Source organism: Puma concolor, chromosome D3 (genome assembly GCF_028749965.1).
Source record: "Puma concolor isolate L17-30 chromosome D3, mPumCon1.1.hap2, whole genome shotgun sequence".
NCBI classification, from domain to species: Eukaryota; Metazoa; Chordata; class Mammalia; order Carnivora; family Felidae; genus Puma; species Puma concolor.
This window is the reverse complement of record NC_141678.1, coordinates 37,370,304-37,394,190: the sequence shown is the minus strand read 5'-3', so window position 1 is coordinate 37,394,190 and position 23,887 is coordinate 37,370,304. Positions and strand designations below refer to the sequence as shown.

Genomic DNA, 23,887 nt, shown 5'->3' with positions numbered 1-23,887 from the left:
TTATCTCTGGTAGGTTGGAAAATTTATCTTATTGTATATTCAAGTTACTGATTCTTTCTTTTATTATCTCTATTCTGATATTGAGTCCATCCAGTCATTGTTTTTTAAATTTCAGATATTGCATTTTTCAGTTCACTTTCAATTGATTCCTTTTTAGCTTTCCATTTCTCTGTTGAGAATTTGTACCATTTCATTCATTTCAAATGTGTTTTCCTGACCTTATGAAGCAAAGCTACTTTAATGTCTTTGATAATTCTATCTTAGAGATTGGCATTTGTTGAATGTTATTTTCCTTTAAGAATTAATCCTGTTTTCCTAGTGGTGTGTACTTTGAGAGATTTTGAATTGTATCTTGGACATTACAAATGTCATGTATTGTAGACCCTGGGTCCTGTTGTAAGCTTCTGAAGAATTGTTGGTGTTAAAATTAACTGGGTTTTGTTCAGACCCTAAGTTCTATCCCATTTTCTGTTGTTATATCAATTTAAAAAAACACACATATGCATATCTTTCCACTTGACTTTGGAGATCGCTTTAAGTGTCAGCATTATTCACTTACTCAGTCACTTTATCAGTTTAGGATTCCTCTCCCCATCCCCCCACCATTTATTTCAATTCCAATATAACACTTAATGAAAGGGGAAAAAGTGTTCTCTTTTAGGTTTGCCTACTAAGAAATGCTTTCTTCAGTTCACTTCTGATCTCTCCTGAAATAGCAAAAGCTTTGCATAGAGTCTTCCAATATTGGACATTTTTTTTCCCAGTCAGCCTTAATTAATCCTGCCAGATCATTCCTACTTTTTCTTTGGTCCTTTTCACTTATATTTCTTCTTAAATTCGATGTTCAACTTAATCAAGCTTCAAGGGTGCAGAATTACATTTAAATCACACAGTATTGGGGCACCTGGGTGTTTTATTCGGTTAAGTGTCTGACTTTAGCTCAGGTCATGATCTCACGGTTCGTGAATTCAAGCCCCGCCTTGGGAGCTGTGCTGGTAGGTCAGAGCCTGGAGCCTGCTTCAGATTGTGTGTCTCCCATCTCTCTCTCTGCCTCCCACCCCCGGCTCACTCACTCACTCTCTCTCTCTCTCTCTCTCTCTCAAAAATAAGCATTAGAAAAAAAAATGTTTTTTAAATCACACAGTATTAACCAGACTCACTGACTTCCTACCTGCACCTAATTCTGCTTACTTTTCTAGTCTGGTTGCAGAGCCTCAAATCTAACCTCTGGTGTGTCTGTTCCTCACAAGCTCCCACCTGCGTCCTCAACTGATGTTCTTTCCCTAATTGTTCTCTTCTGACCACCTAATAGAGACATAACTCTGTTAGTTATGCATTCTTCAATTTTTACCGAAGCGTTTACTGCTTTTTGTTTATAACAGATCATCTCATTTGGATTTTGAACACATGCTAAAAATTAAATTATTCATGAGATGCTTGATGCTTATAATGGTTCTGGCTAATACAAACTGCCAAAAACTTTACCCTTTCATAGCTATGAAATTCTTGTAATTATGTAAGCAGACCACAGCTCTTCAATATTCAAACTGGAGTTTGTGCTTTAATACTTTGTAGCTAAGTAATACATACTACATGTACTGTGAGAAGAAAATATTTCTAAATTGTGTTACAAAAAAAATTTCCATTATGTTCCCATCCAAGGCCTTGCTTCTGAAGGCTGCTATAGGTCCTGTTGCTCAACACTGAAAAAGTTTGAAAGGAACATGGGCTATGTATTTGAAAAAATCCTGGTAGTGTTGACATTTCAGGATATATTAAGCTGAAAATTGCACTACGTATTATGAAAAGTGTTAAGCTTCAAGAACTTCTTTTGGAAATATCTTGCAAAAGAGACTTATCTGCCATTTGTTTTATGTTTATTAGACAGTACAGGGGAATTACATTTGTAAAGTCTCGATATTTGTACAAAGAAATACGCTGCTGAGATACTTTTAGAAAAAATGATAAACTAATATTCAATAATTATTTGCTAATATTCTTCCACAGGTCCTAATTATGTTAGCTCTGGGAGAAATTCCCAAGAAATATCAAACACAATATAGACCTGCCCAGAAGCTTTAAAACAACTAGAGGATCACTGAGGAGCACACTGAGGGGAAAATGGATTGTAACCAAGAGCCATTAAAAACAATGACAGGTCCCTAACCAGAGCAGTCACTGCTGTAGAGGGCAGTCTAGGAAGACATCAGAGACATCAGAGACATCAAGTCTATGTAACTGCATAGACTTGAAATTTATGTGACATTTTTGGCATTTGAAAACATTATAAAATAATAACTTGATAGAGAAATCTTAAGGCTTTAACATAATACCTAACTAAAACTGGTTACCACGGGTGTTAGGAGATAAGCCCATATTCACTTTGCTTTTCAGTGTAGTCAAACCTAAGAAAAAGCCCTGATACTTTCTGCTCAGGCTGTTAATGCTTTTTAGACATTTGGAACTGCACTAGAGATATTCTGCCATTAGGAACAAGTGATTCAGAGGCTGATACAGGAATAATTAAGGTTGTAGTTGTGCAAGAGTCCTGGGGTGGGGGCAGGGCAGAAATGCCTCCAGTCACAGTTCCAAGCAAGAGAGAAAAGCCAGGTAACAGTGTGTTACCTGGAGGGAGTTTATTATGGCCGAGGAGCAAGCATAAGGATTTTGGTGGGATTTTAAAATATGTAATCAGCCATTAAAGAGTTTCTGCTACTGGTGAAGAAAGGAGAGCCACCAAGTAGCACCATCATTATAAGAAATCTAGTGAGACTTCCTTATTTCTGCATCACTAATTCCCTCCTATTTAAAAAAATATATATTACCCATAGAAAACGAAACGTGGTGAGAGAAGCCAGTTGCAGAATCCAGAAGACAGAATCCATCCATTCTCTCAATAGCTATTTTATGGAAGAAACGCCCTCAAAACTCAGCAGTGCTTTTTAGAAAATACGTATGAACATTGCCCAATGCGAATTTCTTAGCTAGTTTTCCTTCCTTGTAGTCCTAAGGTCAATCTTGATGTTTCCTCAGCTGGGACTCTGGTGGTCTTGGGCACACCTTGGAGGCAGCAGCGCGTAAGCCCTCAGCTCATTGGCCAGCTCTTTCCTCACCTTGTCCCAGTTTCTCTTCATCCAACCAGCTAAGACATCCTGCTTCAGATGTTCTCACCGTTTTCTCAAACTCGGTACATTCAGAGCATAAGCTTATGATTTCTCTCAACTTATCTCCTGTTCATGGAACCTGCACTCGCAGTGCTCCAGGCTCCCTGCTGAGCCTCATAATCTCTTAGTGGCTAAAGCTAACATGGAGCCTGTAACAATCCTGGGCCGTTCTTTTGTCCTTCTTCACCGCCCTGGTTGTCCGCTACCACTTAGTCTTGCTCAACCGGCTGTGCAGGCTGCATCTCCAGCCAGTTTGTGATTCCAAATGCACTGTCTCCGAACTGAGGGTTGGTGGACCGGAGGTGGGCGGGGGATGGGCTAAATGGTGGTGGGCGCTGGGGTTATATGTAAGTGGTGAATCATTAAATTCTGCTCCTGAAGCCAATATTACACTGTATGTTAACTAGAATTTTCCAATAAAAATTTGGAAAACAAAAAGTTCAGATGATGGTTAAGAGTTTTTAGCAATAAAGTATTTTTAAATTAAAAAAATACATATATAATGAAAAAAAGCACACCGTCTCGTCACAGCATTCCCCTGAGAGAAAACCCTCATGCTTCACAGGGCATCTCCTTCCTTACCTGCTTGACTGGTGGGCTGACGATGATCGGGCCCCATCCACTCTGTTCTCTCTTCACACCTGCTCCCATTGCTCCCAGCATCTCCTTTCTTTACTAGACCCATGTATCAAGGTCCCATACTCCCTGCTCTACACCCAACCACCACCATGCATGTGAAAGCAGTTTGTAAATTGGGCTCCGGCCCACAAATGCGTCTGTTGTGCATTCCGCCAAGCCTACTTAACAGGTATTAAACCTTCCCAGACTGTCCATAGGACTCCAGTCTGTCCCCTGGTACCACAATTTAGCCTTTGATTTCTAGTGTTCTAAAGTGAAAATACAGATGCCTTCTGGGCTCGGAAATTCTAATAGAGCATTTTATCTGTTTTCCTCTCAATTTCTGGTTTGGACACTAAATTATTACTTAATTCATAAGCCTGTGTTGATACATTGTTGTCGTATTCAGCTGTGTGTATATCATCCCTGATTACAGTGCATCATTTTAGAGATGGTTGTATAGACAAACAGTACAGGAAGATCAGTAGTGTATTGTATAAATTGGGCCTTCTAAGGTTATACCAGCATATTGAGTGAGTTGGTTAGTTTTTTTGTTTGTTTGTTTCTGATGGCTAGTAAAACTTGCCTTTAAACCAACTGATTATTGGCCTTTTTTTATGGGCATGTGTGACCAAGGATTAAATTTCACCAAAGTCAATGTTACTAGCTTACCCAGGCATTTTTTTTTTCTTTTGAGTCAATTTTAGTATTTCCTAAATATGTACTTCTTTGATATTGGTTCCATAATCCCATTTTACAGATGAAAAAATTGAGGCTTAAAAACAGTCCTGGATGCTTGGGAAAAAGTATGGTGGTTCCTCAAAAAATTGAAAGTAGATTTACCAGGGCGCCTGGGTGGCTCATTCGGCTGAGCGTCCAACTTCGGCTCGGGTCATCATCACAACAGTTCATGAGTTCGAGCCATGCGTCGGGCTCTCTTGTCATCACAGAGCCTGCTTCAGATCCTCTGTCTCCCTCTGTCTCTCTCTGCCCCTCCCCTGCTCTCTCATGCACGCTCTCGCTCTCAAAAATAAACATTAAATGATCCAGTAATCCCACTTCTGGCAATATACCCAAAAGAATTGAAAGTAGAGACTTGCACAAATATTTATATACCCATTGTCACGAAAGCCAAAAGATGGAAACATTGCCAGCACCCACTGATGGATGAATGGATAAACAAAACATGGTCTGTCCACACAGTGGAACACTCCTCAGCATTACAAAGGGAAGAAGTCTGACCCGTGTCACAACATAGCTGGGCCTGTAGGACGTCACGCTAAGTGAAATCAGCCAGTCACAGAACGACAGGTACTGAATGATTCCAGTTATATGAGGTAATTAGAGTAGTCAAACTCCTACAGAGAGTAGGATGGTAGCTGCCAGGGGCTGGGGTGAGGGAGAATGGGGAGTTAGTGTTTAACGGGTACAGAGTTTGTTTTGTGAGATGAAACGAGTCCTGGAGCCAGAAGGGGATGACAGTTGCACAACAGTGTGACTGTACTTACTACCACGGACCTGTACACCTAAAAGTGGTTGAAGTGATAAATTTTACATTAGCCATATTTTACCGCAATTAAGAAAAAAACGCAGTGATGGATGAACAGGCAAACTGAGCAAATGCTTGGGCTCCCAAAAATAGGTTTTGAAAAAAATCTGAAGTTTCAATAAAAGTATTGTGGAAAAATATGATCTTCAGTGAACTTTTTTGCATATCTTTATAGATTTTTTTTTTAATCATGTGGTAGTGAGTGAGGGAAGGAGTAGGCCTTTGGGACTTTATAAAGTGGGGTTGCCAAATTTACCAAATAAATATAGGATGTCATGCAATAGTTAGGACATATTCTTACTAAACGTGGTTCATTGTTTATCCGAAATTTGAATTTAACCGAGTGTCCTGCTATATTTTATCTGGCAACCTAACTCCAAAGACCCGAATTCTGCCTTGCTGAGTGAGAGAGGTTAAGGAACCAACATAAAGCCCTGCGGTGAGGCACAGCCAGGTGTCTTATCTGGAGCCCAGGTTCTTTACCATCAAGGGGAGACCTCTAAACCCCGGTTGTACTATTCTGCACTCAGTGGAAGCCCTAAGGGGAGAGAAGTGGATTTTCCCGAGGGGATCTTTTAGGAGAGGCCTTGTGAATAGTTCGAACGATGAAAGGCCCAAACCCTGTTTCAGCTCTATTAATAAATGGTGAGGGCGAATGGGAAGGAGGGAAAGAGGGGAGAGGGGGGAAAGGGAATAAACCCTATCCAAGTCTGTAGTGTGCTCTCTGTAGTGGTTCGGATCATTTCCTCCTCCAACGTGGTGAACCAAATTCTAGAATGTCCATGCCTTCGTCTCCACTGTAGAGGGTTTCCACAGAAACAAGAACAGAAGGGCCACTCTCGGCATGGTGAGGGGCCCTTGTGCATTTTTGTGCTGAGATGGCTAATGCCTCTTTCCTAATCCAGCTGTCCAAGGAGCTGCCTTGAGACTGCACTTGTCCGCATTCCTTCGGTTGCCAGTTGCTACAGAACAAACAGCTCTGCCACAGTTGGCTGTCACCTTTCTCTAGTATCTTCACACAGATATTAAATTGGGAGGGAATTACAGATTTCAGAGACATCAGCCAGGAGGTACAAATGGCTGCCAGTGTTCAGAGACATGAGCGAGGCACAGAAGAGACACAGGGACAGGACCACAGTTGCCTTCCTTGTTTATCAAATTACAACCTCTCACAGGAATAGAAGTTGAATCTGTCACTTTCTGTATTGGAAAAGTAGGTCATTGCTAAGTGAGGTAGAGACCTCTTTTCCAGTAAGAATTTGAAAAAAGAAATCATTTTCCTGAAGTGTTTGAGATAGCAGCCATTTTGACCACAGCCATGGCCACAGAACAGAACTAAAATACGTTTGTAGGGAATCAAATAAGACCTCAAAAATTTGGGTTTAAAACTCCTCAGTTCATTTAAAGAATATACAGGTGTGGCTTAAAATTTTTTTTTCTTTTAAAATTATACACATTCTTCCAGAAAAAGTAGCGGATCGGGGCGCCTGGGTGACTCAGTCTGCTGAGCGTCTGACTTTGGCTCAACTCGTGATCTCGCAGTTCTTGAGTTCGAGCCCCACATCAGGCTCCGTGCTGAGAGCTTGGAGCCTGGAGCCTGCTTCAGATTCTGTGTCTCCATCTCTCTCTGCCCCTCCCCTGGTTGCACTCTTTCTCTCTCTCAAAAATAAATAAACATTAAAAATATTTTAAAAAGCAAAAGCAAAAACAAAATGTAGCTGATCAAGGGGAAAGAATTATACACACACACACACGTTTATTTATTTATATATGTGTGTGTGTGTGTGTGTGTGTATATATATATATATATATATATATATATATATATATATACTTTTTTTTTTTTTTTTTTGGTCCCGAAAAATGTTCTTTTAGTTCAGGCCCTGATTAAACAACAGTCTGTCTAAAGGAGGTTCCATCTCCTTCCTTTGCTCCCTTTGTCCCCTTTGTCCCCTGTGACTCTCTAGGGCCTGTTTAAAGTCTTCTGCAGCAAACAGCTGGTGCCCTCTGCTGAAATGTAACCAGTAGCATTGCTGATCTGTTGTAGAAATCAGAGCTTAAAATTTTTGGTAAAGAAATGAAAATATTCATTCTTTGTTCTAATCTATTATAGGCTATAGAGATACTTTATTTTTTAATTTATTCTTTTTTACTGAGTCAAAAAATCATTATTTTCTAGGGTTAAAATTAACTTTCTAGAGTGGATGTACCAGAATGCTAGTCTGTTTAGACATTTGTATATGCTTTAGACACTTTGAAAATAGAGTTCTTTTTCTCTTAAAAATAGGATCTGGGGCGCCTGGGTGGTTTAGTCACTTAAGCGTCTGACTCTTGGTTTCGGCTCTGGTGATGATCTCATGGTTTCATGAGTCTAAGCCCCGTGCTTAGCACAGAGCCTGCTTGGGATTCCCTATCTCCCTCTCTCTGCATCTCCCCCGCTCATGCTGTCTCCGTCTCCCTGAAAAATAAATAAACGTGGGGCGCCTGGGTGGCGCAGTCGGTTAAGCGTCCAACTTCAGCCAGGTCACGATCTCGCAGTCCCTGAGTTCGAGCCCCGCATCAGGCTCTGGGCTGATGGCTCGGAGCCTGGAGCCTGTTTCCGATTCTGTGTCTCCCTCTCTCTCTGCCCCTCCCCCGTTCATGCTCTGTCTCTCTCTATCCCAAAAATAAATAAACGTTGAAAAATAAATAAACGTAAAAAAAAGAAAAGAAACAGGATCTTATTGGATTGGTTGAAAATGGTTTTTTTTTCCCCCCAGCTCTTCAAAATAAGATGGATGCAGTCAACATTCCTTTGTTTTACTATTCAGTCTTTAAGGGCAGTTTTTCAAACCAATTGAAGTACAGTCGATGTTAGTGTTCCATCAGTTTCAGGTGTACCACATAGTGATTGGATAGTGTACGTTGTGCTGTGCTCACTACACGTGGAGCTACCATCTGGCACCACACAGCACTATTACAGTACCTCTGACTATTTTCTCTATGCTGTTATTTTTTTTTTCAATATATGAAATTTATTGTCAAATTGGTTTCCATACAACACCCAGTGCTCATCCCAAAAGGTGCCCTCCTCAATACCCATCCCCCACCCTCCCCTCCCTCCCACCCCCCCATCAACCCTCAGTTTGTTCTCAGTTTTTAAGAGTCTCTTATGCTTTGGCTCTCTCCCACTCTAACCTCTTTTTTTTTTTCCTTCCCCTCCCCCATGGGTTTCTGTTAAGTTTCTCAGGAGCCACATAAGAGTGAAAACATATGGTATCTGTCTTTCTCTGTATGGCTTATTTCACTTAGCATCACACTCTCCAGTTCCATCCACGTTGCTACAAAGGGCCATATTTCATTCTTTCTCATTGCCACATATACTCCATTGTGTATATAAACCACAATTTCTTTAAAATTTTTTTTTCAACGTTTATTTATTTTTGGGACAGAGAGAGACAGAGCATGAACGGGGGAGGGGAAGAGAGAGAGGGAGACACAGAATCGGAAACAGGCTCCAGGCTCCGAGCCATCAGCCCAGAGCCTGACGCGGGGCTCGAACTCACGGACCGCGAGATCGTGACCTGGCTGAAGTCGGACGCTTAACCGACTGCGCCACCTAGGCGCCCCTAAACCACAATTTCTTTATCCATTCATCAGCTGATGGACATTTAGGCTCTTTCCATAATTTGGCTATTGTTGAGAGTGCTGCTATAAACATTGGGGTACAAGTGCCCCTCTGCATCAGTACTCCTGTATCGCTTGGGTAAATTCCTAGCAGTGCTATTGCTGGGTCATAGGGTAGGTCTATTTTTAATTTTCTGAGGAACCTCCACACTGCTTTCCAGAGCGGCAGCACCAATTTGCATTCCCACCAACAGTGCAAGAGGGTTCCTGTTTCTCCACATCCTCTCCAGCATCTATAGTCTCCTGATTTGTTCATTTTGGCCACTCTGACTGGCTTGAGGTGATATCTCAGTGTGGTTTTGATTTGTATTTCCCTGATGAGGAGCGACGTTGAACATCTTTTCATGTGCCTGTTGGCCATCCGGATGTCTTCTTTAGAGAAGTGTCTTTTCATGTTTTCTGCCCATTTCTTCACTGGGTTATTTGTTTTTCGGGTGTGGAGTTTGGTGAGCTCTTTATAGATTTTGGATACTAGCCCTTTGTCCGATATGTCATTTGCAAATATCCTTTCCCATTCCGTTGGTTGCCTTTTAGTTTTGTTGGTTGTTTCCTTTGCTGTGCAGAGGCTTTTTATCTTCATAAGGTCCCAGTAATTCATTTTTGCTTTTAATTCCCTTGCCTTTGGGGGTGTGTCGAGTAAGAGATTGCTACGGCTGAGGTCAGAGAGGTCTTTTCCTGCTTTCTCCTCTAGGGTTTTGATGGTTTCCTGTCTCACATTCAGGTCCTTTATCCATTTTGAGTTTATTTTTGTGAATGGTGTGAGAAAGTGGTCTAGTTTCAACCTTCTGCATGTTGCTGTCCAGTTCTCCCAGCACCATTTGTTAAAGAGACTGTCTTTTTTCATTGGATGTTCTTTCCTGCTTTGTCAAAGATGAGTTGGCCATACGTTTGTGGGTCTAGTTCTGGGGTTTCTATTCTATTCCATTGGTCTATGTGTCTGTTTTTGTGCCAATACCATGCTGTCTTGATGATGACAGCTTTGTAGTAGAGGCTAAAGTCTGGGATTGTGATGCCTCCTGCTTTGGTCCTCTTCAAAATTACTTTGGCTATTCGGGGCCTTTTGTGGTTCCATATGAATTTTAGGATTGCTTGTTCTAGTTTCGAGAAGAATGCTGGTGCAATTTTGATTGGGATTGCATTGAATGTGTAGATAGCTTTGGGTAGTATTGACATTTTGACAATATTTATTCTTCCAATCCATGAGGAGGGAATGTCTTTCCATTTCTTTATATCTTCTTCAATTACCTTCATAAGCTTTCTATAGTTTAGAGCATACACATCTTTTACATCTTTGGTTAGATTTATTCCTAGGTATTTTATGCTTCTTGGTACAATTGTGAATGGGATCAGTTTCTTTATTTGTCTTTCTGTTGCTTCATGGTTAGTGTATAAGAATGCAACTGATTTCTGTACATTGATTTTGTATCCTGCAACTTTGCTGAATTCATGTATCAGTTCTAGCAGACTTTTGGTGGAGTCTATCGAATTTTCCACGTATAGTATCGTGTCATCTGCAAAAAGCGAAAGCTTGACTTCATCTTTGCCAATTTTGATGCCTTTGATTTCCTTTTGTTGTCTGATTGCTGATGCTAGAACTTCCAACACTATGTTAAACAACAGTGGTGAGAGTGGGCATCCCTGTCGTGTTCTTGATCTCGGGGAAAAAGCTCTCAGTTTTTCCCCATTGAGGATGATGTTAGCTGTGGGCTTTTCATAAATGGATTTTATGATGTTTAAGTATGTTTCTTCTATCCCGACTTTCTCAAGGGTTTTTATTAAGAAAGGGTGCTGAATTTTGTCAAAGGCCTTTTCTGCATCGATTGACAGGATCATATGGTTCTTTTCTTTTATTAATGTGATGTATCATGTTGATTGATTTGCGAATGTTGAACCAGCCCTACATCCCAGGAATGAATCCCACTTGATCATGGTGAATAATTCTTTTTATATGCTGTTGAATTCGATTTGCTAGTATCTTATTGAGAATTTTTGCATCCATATTCATCAGGGATATTGGCCTGTAGTTCTCTTTTTTTACTGGGTCTCTGTCTGGTTTAAGAATCAAAGTAATACTGGCTTCAGAGAATGAGTCTGGAAGTTTTCCTTCCCTTTCTATTTCTTGGAATAGCTTGAGAAGGATAGGTATTGTCTCTGCTTTAAACGTCTGGTAGAACTCCCCTGGGAAGCCATCTGGTCCTGGACTCTTATTTGTTGGGAGATTTTTGATAACCGATTCAATTTCTTCACTGGTTATGGGTCTGTTCAAGCTTTCTATTTCCTCCTGATTGAGTTTTGGAAGAGTGTGGGTGTTTAGGAATTTGTCCATTTCTTCCAGGTTGTCCACTTTGATGGCATATAATTTTTCATAGTATTCCCTGATAATTGTTTGTATCTCTGAGGGATTGGTTGTAATAATTCCATTTTCATTGATGATTTTATCTATTTGGGTCATCTCCCTTTTCTTTTTGAGAAGCCTGGCTAGAGGTTTGTCAATTTTGTTTATTTTTTCAAAAAACCAACTCTTAGTTTCGTTGATCTGCTCTACAGTTTTTTTAGATTCTATATTGTTTATTTCTGCTCTGATCTTTATTATTTCTCTTCTTCTGCTGGGTTTAGGCTGCCTTTGCTGTTCTGCTTCTATTTCCTTTAGGTGTGCTGTTAGATTTTGTATTTGGGATTTTTCTTGTTTCTTGAGATAGGCCTGGATTGCAATGTATTTTCCTCTCAGGACTGCCTTCGCTGCATCCCAAAGCGTTTGGATTGTTGTATTTTCATTTTTGTTTGTTTCCATATATTTTTTAATTTCTTCTCTAATTGCCTGGTTGACCCATTCATTCTTTAGTAGGGTGTTCTTTAACCTCCATGCTTTTGGAGGTTTTCCAGACTTTTTCCTGTGGTTGATTTCAAGCTTCATAGCATTGTGGTCTGAAAGTATGCATGGTATGATTTCAATTCTTGTATACTTATGAAGGGCTGTTTTGTGACCCAGTATATGATCTATCTTGGAGAATGTTCCATGTGCACTTGAGAAGAAAGTATATTCTGTTGCTTTGGGATGCAGAGTTTTAAATATATCTGTCAAGTCCATCTGATCCAATGTATCATTCAGGGCCTTTGTTTCTTTATTGACCGTGTGTCTAGATGATCTATCCATTTCTGTAAGTGGAGTGTTAAAGTCCCCTGCAATTACCACATTCTTATCAATCAGGTTGCTTATGTTTATAAGTAATTGTTTTATATATTTGGGGGCTCCGGTATTCGGCGCATAGACATTTATAATTGTTAGCTCTTCCTGATGGATAGACCCTGTAATTATTATATAATGCCCTTCTTCATCTCTTGTTACAGTTTTTAATTTAAAGTCTAGTTTGTCTGATATAAGTATGGCTACTCCAGCTTTCTTTTGGCTTCCAGTAGCATGATAAATAGTTCTCCATCCCCTCACTCTCAATCTGAAGGTGTCCTCAGGTCTAAAATGAGTCTCTTGTAGACAGCAAATAGATGGGTCTTGTTTTTTTATCCATTCTAATACCCTATGTCTTTTGGTTGGCGCATTTAATCCATTTACATTCAGTGTTATTATAGAAAGATACGGGTTTAGAGTCATTGTGATGTCTGTATGTTTTATGTTTGTAGCGATGTCTCTGGTAGTTTGTCTCACAGGATCCCCCTTAGGATCTCTTGTAGGGCTGGTTTAGTGGTGACGAATTCCTTCAGTTTTTGTTTGTTTGGGAAGACCTTTATCTCTCCTTCTATTCTAAATGACAGACTTGCTGGATAAAGGATTCTCGGTTGCATATTTTTTCTGTTCAACACATTGAAGATCTCCTGCCAATCCTTTCTGGCCTGCCAAGTTTCAAAAGAGAGATCAGTCATGAGTCTTATAGGTCTCCCTTTATATGTTAGAGCACATTTATCCCTTGCTGCTTTCAGAATTTTGTTTTTATCCTTGTATTTTGCCAGTTTCACTATATGTCCTGCAGAAGATCGATTCAAGTTACGTCTGAAGGGAGTTCTCTGTGCCTCTTGGATTTCAATGCCTTTTTCCTTCCCCAATTCAGGGAAGTTCTCAGCTATGATTTCTTCAACTACACCTTCAGCACCTTTCCCTCTCTCTTCCTCCTCTGGGATACCAATTATGAGTATATTATTTCTTTTTAGTGTATCACTTAGTTCTCTAATTTTCCCCTCATACTCCTGGATTTTTTCATCTCTCTTTTTCTCAGATTCCTCTTTTTCCATAATTTTATCTTCTAGTTCACCTATTCTCTCCTCTGCCTCTTCAATCCGAGCCGTGGTCGTTTCCATTTTATTTTGCATCTCGTTTAAAGCGTTTTCAGCTCCTCCTGACTGTTCCTTAGTCCCTTGATCTCTGTAGCAATAGATTCTCTGCTGTCCTCATACTGTTTTCAAGCCCAGCGATTAATTTTATGACTATTATTCTAAATTCACTTTCTGTTATATTATTTAAATCCTTTTTGATCAGTTCATTAGCTGTTGTTATTTCCTGGAGATTCTTCTGAGGGGAATTCTTCCGCTTGGTCATTTTGGATAGTCCCTGGCTTGGTGAGGACCTGCAGGGCACTTCCCCTGTGCTGTGGTGTATAACTGGAGTTGGTGGGCGGGGCCACAGTCAGACCTGATGTCTGCCCCCAGCCCACCGCTGGGGCCACAGTCAGACTGGTGTGTGCCTTCTCTTCCCCTCTCCTAGGGGCGTGATTCACTGTGGGGTGGGGTGGCATGGCCCTTCTGGGCTACTTGCACACTGCCAGGCTTGTGGTGCTGGGGATTTGGCGTATTAGCTGGGGTGGATCGGCAAGGTGCACAGGGGCAGGAGGGGCAGGCTGAGCTCGGTTTTCCTTTGGAGATCCCCTTTGGGAGGGGCCCTGCGGCACCGGGAGGGAGTCAGACCCACCAGAGGGATGGATCCGCAGAAGCACAGCTTTGGGTGTTTGCGCGGTACAAGCAAGTTCCCTGGCAGGAACCGGTTCTCTTTGGGATTTTGGCTGGGGGATGGGCGAGGGAGATGGTGCTGACCAGCGCCTTTGTTCCCCGCCAAGCTGAGCTCTGTCATCCGGGACTCAACAACTCTCCCTCCCGTTGTCCTCCAGCCCTCCCATTCTCAGAGCAGAGCTGTTAGGTTATAACCTTCCAGATGCTAAGTCCCGCTTGCTGTCGGAACATACTCCGTCTGGCCCCTCCGCTTTTGCAAGCCAGACTCGGGGCTCTGCTTGGCCGGCGGGCGCCCCTCAGCCCCGGCTCCCTCCCGCCAGTCCGTGGAGCGCCCACCACCTCGCCGCCCTTCCTACCCTCTTCCGTGGGCCTCTCGTCTGCGCTTGGCTCCGGCGACTCCGTTCTGCTAATCCTCTGGCGGTTTTCTGGGTTATTTAGGCAGGTGTAGGTGGAATCTAAGTGATCAGCAGGACACGCGGTGAGCCCAGTGTCCTCCTACGCCGCCATCTTCTCTCCTACGCTATTATTTTTTATCATTATTTAATCATTCCATAGATGGAAGTCTGCACCTCCCACCCCCCTTCACCCATTTTCCCCATTGCCCCGCCTCACTCCCCTCTGGCCCTCATTAATTTGTTCTCTGTAGGTATGGGTCTCTTTTTGCTTTTTTTCATTTTATATGTATGCTGTCCACTTTTTCATCCATTTATTTATTGATGGACACTGGGGTTGCTTCCATATCTTGGCTATTGTAAATAATACTGTAGTAAACATAGGAGTGTATATATCTTTTTGAATTAGTGTTTTTGTTTTCTTTGGGTAAATACCCTGTAGTGGAATTAGTGGGTCATATGTTCTATTTTTAATTAAAAATTTTTTTATGTTTATTTATTTTTGAGAGAGAATGTGAGCAGGGGAGGGGCAGAGAGAGAGGGAGACACAGAATCCGAAACAGGCTCAGGCTCTGAGCTGTCAACACAGGGCCCGATGTGGGGCTCGAACTCATGGACAGTGAGATCATGACCTGAGCTGAAGTCGGATGCTTAACCCACTGAGCCACCAGGCGCCCTTATTTTTAATTTTTTTGAGGAACCTCCATACTGTTTTTCACACTGGCTGCACCAGTTTACATTCCCATCAGTTAGTGCATAAGGGTTCCTTTTTCTCCACATCCTTACCAACACTTATTTCTTGTCCTTTTGATTCTAACCATCCTGACAAGTATAAGGTGATCTCTCATTGTGGTTTTAATTTGCATTTTCCTGATGGCTAGTGATGTTGAGCATCTCTGCATGTGTCTGTTGGCCATCTGTAAGTCTCCTTTGGAAAATGTGTTGTCCCCTGCCCATTTTATTTGGGTATTTCTGGTGTTGAGTTGTATAAGTTCTTTATATATTTTGTATATTAACTCCGTATAAAATGTATCATTTGCAAATATCTTCTCCCATCCAGTAGGTTGCCTTTTTGTTTTGTTGATTGTTTCCTCCACTGTGCAGAAGCCTTTTATTGTGGTGTAGTCCAAATTTATTTTTGCTTTTTTTGCCCTCACCTAAGGAGGCATATCTAGAAAAATGTTTCCGTGGCTGATGTCAAAGAAATTGTTGCTTATGTTCTTTTCAAGAGTTTCAGGAGTTTTATGGTTTCAGGTCTCACATTCAGGTTTTAATCCATTTTGACTTTATTTTTGTGTATGGTGTAAGAAAGTGGTCCATTTCATTCTTTGCTGTCCAGGGTCCCCAGAACTATTTGTTGAAGTGGTTGTCTTTCCCCATTATATATTGTTGACTCCATTATTGTAGATTAAATGGGCTTTCTTCTTTTCTTAGTTCCTTTAGGAGTGAGGTTAGATTATTTGAGAATTTTCTTGTTTCTTGAGGTAGGTCTGTACTACCATAAATTTCACTCTTAGAACGGTTTTCAGTTTCTCAAATGAAAATCAAAACACAACAGTTCAAAATCTTTAGGAACTGTTGTGTTTTCATTTTCATTTCAATTTCCTCTTTGAATTCTTTGTTAACCCATTTACTGTTTAGTAGTAGCATGTTGTTTAGCCTCCGTGGGTTTGTGTTTTGTGGTGTGCGTGTGTGTGTTATGTGTGTGTGGTTGATTTCCTGTTTCATACAGTTGTGGAAAGGATACACAATATAATTCTAATCTTAAATTTATTGAGACTTGTTTTGTAACCTAACATATCCTAATAGTGTTCCATGTGCACTTGAAAAAAAATGTGTATTCTCTGGTTTTGAATGGAATGTTCTATACATACCTGGTTTGTCTTATTAGTATGTCATTCAAAGACACTATTTTCTTACTGGTTTTCTGCCTGGATATTCTTTCCTTTTATGTAAATGGAGTATTGAAGTCCCCTACTGTTATTGTATTACTGTCAATTTCTCCTTTTATATTTATGTATTTAGGTTTTTCGGTGTTGGGTACATAGATATTTATGTATCCTCTTGTTGGATTGACTCCTTTATCATAATGTATTGCCTTTATCTGTCTCTTATCATAGTTTTTGTTTTAAAGTCCATCTTGTCTGGTGTGAGTGTTGCTCCCCCCCAACCCCCCCTTCCCCCCATATTCGCATGGTATATCTGTTTCCATCCCTTTACTTTCCGTCTGTATTGTCTTCAGGTTTGAAGTGAGTCTCTTTAGGCACCATATAGATGGGTCTTGTGTTTTTTTTTATCCATTCTGCTTCTGTATGTCTTTTGATTAGAGAATTTAGTCCATTTAATTTAAAGTAACTATTGTGAGGTATGTACTTACTGCTATTTTGTTAATTGTTTTCAGTGGTCTTTGTAATTCTTCTCTGTCCATTCTACTCTTGCTCTCTTTTCTTGCAGTTGAGGACTTTCTGTAGTGTCATATTTGGCTTTATTTCTCTTTATGTGTTATGTTTTGGGGTTTGGGTTGCCGTGAGGCTCACGTATAGGGTCCTAAGAATACAGCAGTGTATGTTGAGTTGATGGTTATCTAAGTGTGAACACATCCTAAATGAACTTTTTTACTCCCTCCACCTTTTATGTATATGCTGTCATATTTTTACATCTTTTTATTCATAATTTTCTTCAAACTGTGACCTTTTGTTTTCCACTTAAAAAAGTCCCTTTAACAGTTCTTATAAGACCAGTTTAGTGTCAATGAACTCCTTTAACTTTTGACTGGGAAACTATTTCTCTGTCTCTGAATTCTAAATGATAATCTTTCTGGGTAGAGTATTCTTGGTTATAGGCTTCTGTCTTTCAGCTGTTTGAATATGTCATCCCACTCCCTTCTAGCCTACAAAGTGGTTACTGAAAACTCAGCTGGCAGCCCTATAGGGTTTCCCTTGTATATAACAGTTTGCTTTTCTCTTGCTGCTTTGAAATTGTCTGTTTATCTTTAACCTTTGACATTTTAATTTTGTGTTTAGTTGTGTACCTTCTTGTGTTCATTGTTTGGAACTCTGTACTTTCAGAACCTGGATATCTGTTAATTCCCCAGGTTGGGGAAGTTTTCAGCTATTATTTATTCAAATAAGTTTTCTGCTCCTTTCTCTCTCTGTCATCTTCTTGGGCCCCTATAATGTAAACGTTTGCTTGATGTTTTCCGAGAGATCCCTTAACCTACCCTCCTTTTTTAAAATACTGTTTTCTTTTTTCCGTTCTGCCAGAGTGCTTTTCATTACCCTGTTTTCCAGACTGCTGATATCTTCTGCATCTACTAATCTATGGACTCCCTAGAGTGTATTTTTTATTTCAGTTACTAATTTCAATTCTGATTCTTTTTTATATTTGCTGTCTCTTTGTTGAAGTTTTCACTGAGTTCTTCCACTCTTCTCCAGTCTGGTGAGCATCTTTACGAACATTACACTCTATCATGCGTATTGTTTATCTCCGTTTCATTTAGTTCTTTCTCTGAGTTTGTGTCTTGTTCTTTCATTGGGAGCATATGCCCCTGTCTTCTCATTTTACTTGACTTTCTGTGTGTGATCCTCTGAAATAGGCGGAGCAGCACTTCTAAACTTGAAGGAGTGGTCTTGTGTATGGTCAGCTCCCATGTAGAATGTGTGTGTCTTTATGGCTTTGGCCGGCTGGCTGGAGCTGTGTCTGGTGCAGGCTGGGGATCACGTGGCACTCTGTGCTAGGGGTGCCTGGTGTGATGGCTGGAGCTGGCATGGGTATGGGCTGGGCTGTCCCAGAGTACTACATGCACCCTGGAAGGACAGCTGAAGCTGAAGTGGATGTGGGCTGGGGTGTTTCAGGGCTCTCCGTGCAGTGGGCACTCTGGTGGGGCAGCTGTAGCTGAGGCAGGCCAGAGGGACCTGGGTGCTCCATGTATGGGGCATCTGGGCAGGAGATCTGTAGCTGATGGTGGGTATTGACTCAGGCAGTTCCAGGGCTCTCTGGCCAGAAGGTATCCTTGAGGACAGGTAAAGTCACAGTGGGTACAAGCCCAGGGAGTGACCTAGTGTGGCAATTAGAACTGGCACAGGTCAGGGAATCCTGGGACATTCTGCCCCGGGCTGCCCTGGTGATGTGGCTGGAACCCCACAGCAGGCAGGGGCTTCGGGTTCCTGGTCACTCTGAATATTGGCCACCTTGGTGGGGTGGCTGGAGCCAAAGCAGCATGAGCCAGGAAGTCCCAGCATCCTCTTCACCAGGGTGCCCTGGCAAGCAGTCTGGAGCCGAAGTGGTATAGGCATGGAGTATTCTGGGGTGTTCTAGTGTGTGCTGTTTTGGGGCCTCCTTGGTGGAATGGCTGGGATGGTGTGGGCTAGTGGCCCAGGACTCAGGCAGTAGGCCAGCTCTGGTGCCTGGACCTTCTTCCCATCCACACTATCAAGGTAGATGGGGAACGTAAACCATGGCACTTGCCAGCCCCTCCAACCTAGAAAGAGTTCCAGCATCTCCCCCACTGTCTGGTGGTTTTAGAGCTGGCTCTTTTGTATTCTATTTGCTCTTTTATACCATGGCTTTTTTTTGTGCTCCAGGGAACCCAGTACTAACGTGGCAGGCCAGCTAAGGCACCAAACCCTGCTCCTGCCTGTGCTATCGAGGTGTTCGGGGGAGCGTAAACCATGGTACTTGCCAGCCCTTCCGACCCAGAGACAGTTCCAGCAGCTCTCCTGTTTGGTGGACTTACAAGGTAGGATCTCTTAGATGCTAGTTGCTCTTTTAAATGACGGCTTTTTTTCTGTGCTGTAGAGCAGACGGATCAGCTCATGGTCCCTCAATGCTATCCTTCCCCACTGCAATTCACAGGGCTGGGGGTTCCTTTTGTTACCATGTCCCCATCTCTCTTGCCACTCTTTATGTGCTCTGTGCCACAGAAGCCATCCAGCCAGCCCTCAGTTCTTCAGGAGGAACTGTTCTATAAATAGGTATAGATTGTGGAGGAGGTGAATTCACGGTCTTCCTACATCACTATCTTGGACGAGACTCCATATTTGTATAAAATTCAAAACGTAAAACATGAAAAACTGTCAGGTAATCAACAGAATATTCAATGTTTACAAAGAAAAAGTGAGCCGCTTAATTCAATTTACATTTTAAACTATTTAATAGAGGTATTTGTTGTACACATGGTTTTAGTTTAATACAAGTACAAAATTTCTCTCTGGAAACACTTAACCTGAGTTGAAAATGAAATCAGAACTGAAGAGAGATTTTAATTCACAAAAACAATTCTCCTCAAAATATAAACAATGATTCCCAACTGGGGAGTTGCTCTGAAATTCAGGGTTCAGACCCAGGACAGGAATGAGGGAAAACTCCTTGTAGATCAAAAGCTCTGCTGAAGTCATAGGATTGCACTTGTGGGCCCTTAATCAGAGTGAGCTTTCTCAAGCACCCCCGGAAGGAGGTCTGGCTGCTCAGGCAGTTTTGCTTTACGTCAGCTGTTAAGAGAGAAGTCTTGCTTAATTTTGTTAAATGACATGACTAGTACAATAGGAGCAAAAGTAATTATCAAGTAGTTTTTTCATCAAAATTAGAACACTGTTCTCCCACATATGTTGCTTCTGTGATAAGTCAATGAAAACTTTTAATATATGGTAATTTTAAGGGATAGTTATGACTTAAAAGTCATCAAAGAGATGTTTATTTCATTATTTGTAAAAATCACTGGGAACATCCGAAATGCAGAATTCAAATCCAGAATCGATGTCAGAGGATAAGATCATGTTTCTTTGTCCTCTAAAATGGTTACCTGCCCTAAAATGACTTCCTACTCTGGGGGGTCATCTAAGATGACTTGCCTCGGTAAAGTCATCTCGCTTACTTTACATTGCATCCGGTGTTCTCAGAGTCTTACCTAACGATGAATTTACTTGTGTAGATTATTTTAACTTTTCCAAGAACTTCTAGGTATTTGAGATAGACTTTCTAAAATGTAAAGGATTTGTCACCCAAACCATGTATTTTTCTTAATCCCTATTCTGTATCCAGCTAAACTGACAGAGCTCCTTAAAAGTGAATGGGCAAAGCAGACACCCATACGTACCAGGGTAGCCGCCCACATAAATGGGATTGTTGGTGTCTGCTGAGGTGGACTGGGTGTGTGGACTTTCAGCATGAGCTGCATTCCCATCGACAATCAGAACCAAGCGGTGTTTGCTTTTCTGAGCTTGAAGTGTGTGCCATCTTCCATCGCACAGAGTACTGGTAGCTTTGGGTTTATATGTGGCTGTTATCCGACCAGCACCGTTGTTAACATGAAACAAGATCTAAACAAACAAGACACAAATACCTTGGTGAATTTTTCTATGTTTAAGGAACACCATTCATTTATATAATGCTCTTGGAGTAGATAAATCCCCCCATTCTGCTAAAAAGGAGGGCAAGCTATGAAAAACAATGATTTTGAAAAATAACCTCATAAAGGATGCAGGTTTCATCACTCCCGAAACTACAGAAAGGATCAATGACCACCTCCATGGGAAGAAGCCCACGCCATTGCCCTCAAATCAGTACCTTTTTCAGGCCTGCAGGAGCTGATGGGTTTAGAGGGTCTGTTTGTAGCAGATGGCTAGCACCTATGAAGGACCATTTACCGACTCTCTTGTGACAGACTATAGGTGCCCTACCACAGCAAGTTGTAACACACAAAAAAATCCAAGACTTGCAAAAGCTAGCAGGGAATACTTGTAAGAATACTGTTGTAGAGGTGACTCCGTGTATTTCGAGGTCCACTGTGATAAATTAAAGATGTACATTATAGACCCTCGGGCAACAGCTAAGAAAAGTTTTAAAGGAAAAATAAGCCAATAGTAGAGGTAAAATATACATCAGAAATTACATTTTTGGCAACTGTTACACTTCTAATAATGTTTCTCAGATGTCATATAAAAATACGCACAATACAGAATTTTTCAAAATTCTTTTGAAGTCCAGATGAGGAAGCCTTTGGCTATAAGCCACAGTGTAGAGGGGCAAGCGGTATGATGTAGAGGCAGCTTTGTTTAGACATGAAGATGAAATAAGGGGGGAGAAGAGGTGAAGGACAAGAGGTGGATCTGATTTTCTTACATCCTCCTCACCCCCATTCTAGGATGTCCTCGCAGCTGGAAACCCAGTGGGGAAGAAGCAGAAGTACTAGAAATAGGCAAATGAGATTGCAAATAAAATTGGGAAAAATCTAGAGCACAGAGACTTGTTTAAAAAGAGTCAAGCATCTTAGTTTCAGAGCAACACAAGTTGACCACAGTGCAAGAGAAATGGTGAAAAGTGTAGTTAGGTAGAGAGGATTTAAGAGACGCCTTTCATCCCCACGGCCTGGCAACAACTCCCCAGTTCTCCTGTGATCCTCTGGGGGACGCAGGAGGTGGCTGAAGAGACAGCAGTGCCCCTGACCGGGATGGGAAGCTTGATCTGCAAGGGATGTTGGCCTAATAATCTCCAGGATAAGTTCCCACAACCTGGTGATGGCTGAAACTCCAGACCACTCGTTACAACTTGCCAGGGACAACTGGCCTAGTGCACAAAAGACAGAGGCTATGCCTAAGGACCAGGAATGCCAAGCCACACCTCAGCTATTGTCAAGAGAGAACTTACAGAAAAGAAAGGACAAGGAAGACTCTCTTCCCTCACATCTTGCTTGCACCTAGAGGCAGTTTTCAAGCAAAAGAGACTAAGGTATCCTAATTGTTAAGTTCATTTTGTTCTGAACATGGGAAAGACTGGCGACTGAAAAGCAAGAGCAGAATAGTTACAGAAAAAATATATATATATTTTGAATTAAAAAAATTAGACTGTGGTATATCCATCACATGGAATACTCTGCAATAAAAAAAAAAAAAGAAAAATGAACCATTGATAAACACAACAGCCCAGATCAATGCCAGGAAATGAGGCTGAGTGTACAAAGCCAATCTCAAGAGGACATATACTGTATCATATCATTTATATAATACTCATGAAATAACAGCTGGAGAACAGATCAGTGGTTGCCCAGGGCTAGGGAGAGAGTTGGTGTGGATATGAAGGGGTGGGTTGAGAGAGCCTTGAGGTACAATTAAGTATCTTGACTATGAGGGTGGATACATAAAGCTAAACAAAATTGTGTAGAGCTACACACACACATGTACATGTATAACTAACTCAACTGAAAAAAACTCTGGATTATGCCAATGTCAATTTCATGGATTTGATGTTGTGTAAGAGTTATGCAGGGACACCTGGGTAGTTCAGTCGGGTAAGCATTCAACCTTGGTTCAGGTCACAGTCTCGCAGTTCATGAGTTTGAGCCCTGCATTGGGCTCTCTGCTGACAGCTGAGAGCCTAGAGCCTGCTTCGGATTCTGTGTCTCCCTCTCTCTCTGCCCCTCTATTTCTCTCAAAAATAAGTAAACATTAAAAAAAAATTTTTTTTTTAAGAGTTATGCAGAGCGTCTGTGTGACTCAGTTGGGGAGCTGACTTCGGCTCAGGTCATGATCTCACAGTTCATGTGTTCGACCCCCATGTCGGATTCTGTGCTGACAGCTCAGAGCTTGGGGCCTGCTTCCAGATTGTGTGTCTCCCTCTCTCACTCTCTGCCCTTCCCTCACTTGCAGTCTGCCTCTCTCTCTCAAAAATAAATACGAAAAAAAAACTTTTTTAAATAAAAAAAAAAAAGTTATGCAGATGCTAACACGGGGGAACCTCCTTATATATTTTACTATAACTTGCTATCAATCTGTAATTACTTCCAAATAAAATGTTAACAAATATTAGGGAAGGGAGAGCATCAGGTTGGCAATTTTCAGATGCCTCTGGAGAAAAGATTTCTGTTGTAGTAAGATTGCAGTTTTGCTTTAAGTTTAATTTCATTTTTGTCATTTTTAATCTAAACCTTTTCTCTTTTCCACTGAAATGATCATTGGAAGTTTGGATCTAGGTATTTCTTGTTTTTTTTGTTTTTTAATTTTTTTAATGTTTGTTTATATTTGAGAGAGAGAAATAGTACACAAGCAGGGGAGGGGCAGAGAGAGAGATGGAGACAGAATCTGAAGCAGGCTCCAGGCTCTGAGCTGTCAGCACAGAGCCCGATGCGGGGCTCGAAGCCAGGAGCCATGAGTTCATGACCTGAGCCAAAGTCAGACGCTTAACTGACTGAACCACCCAGGCACCCCTGGATCTAGGTATTTCTACTGTTTTTCAGTTGCTCTGTCTCTGGCACTGGGATAAAGGAGAACCCCATCAAGATCAAGCGCTTACCTTGCCATTCACAATCTCTAATCCGATGGCATCTACTTTGGCGCTGCTGATCCCCAGGAGGACACCATTCTCAGAGGTGGTACGAAATTCCAGTGTTATATTTACATCTGATCGGACTTTGTAGCCTTCCTTGACTGAAAAATACAAGTATAACCCCAAGTTAGGGGTGAGCCTGGCCCAGGAGGGTTCAGAGTCGGAGAGGCCGTGGGCTGGTTGGCTGTGCATTTTGGTTCCTAGTTCAGGAGGCCTGGTGGCTAGCT

At 41.5% G+C, this 23,887-nt stretch overlaps 1 protein-coding gene and 1 long non-coding RNA gene across 9 annotated transcripts in view; one reads left to right on the top strand and one right to left on the bottom strand.

Annotated features, from left to right (window-relative positions):
* LOC147575507 (uncharacterized) overlaps positions 1–23,887 on the top strand; it is a 299,228-nt gene that overhangs the window by 269,585 nt on the left and 5,756 nt on the right. For 5 of the 6 annotated variants that reach the window (XR_015242457.1, XR_015242456.1, XR_015242458.1 and 2 more), the window contains exon 2: positions 18,926–19,080. This is a non-coding gene — a long non-coding RNA (uncharacterized LOC147575507). Of the gene's footprint in view, positions 1–17,773; positions 18,628–18,925; positions 19,081–23,887 lie in introns of those variants that run through there. The other variant, XR_015242459.1, reaches the window with a different exon arrangement.
* Positions 19,471–23,887, bottom strand: part of LAMA1 (laminin subunit alpha 1) — a 168,978-nt gene continuing 164,561 nt past the window's right edge. For all 3 annotated transcript variants that reach the window (XM_086682493.1, XM_086682494.1, XM_086682495.1), the window contains exons 61-63: positions 23,628–23,761; positions 20,437–20,659; positions 19,471–19,831 (exon numbers count right to left, since the gene is read on the bottom strand). In XM_086682493.1, coding sequence (XP_086538619.1) covers positions 19,671–19,831; positions 20,437–20,659; positions 23,628–23,761 — 518 coding nt within the window. In that variant the 3' untranslated portion in view covers positions 19,471–19,670. The remainder of the gene's footprint in view (positions 19,832–20,436; positions 20,660–23,627; positions 23,762–23,887) is intronic.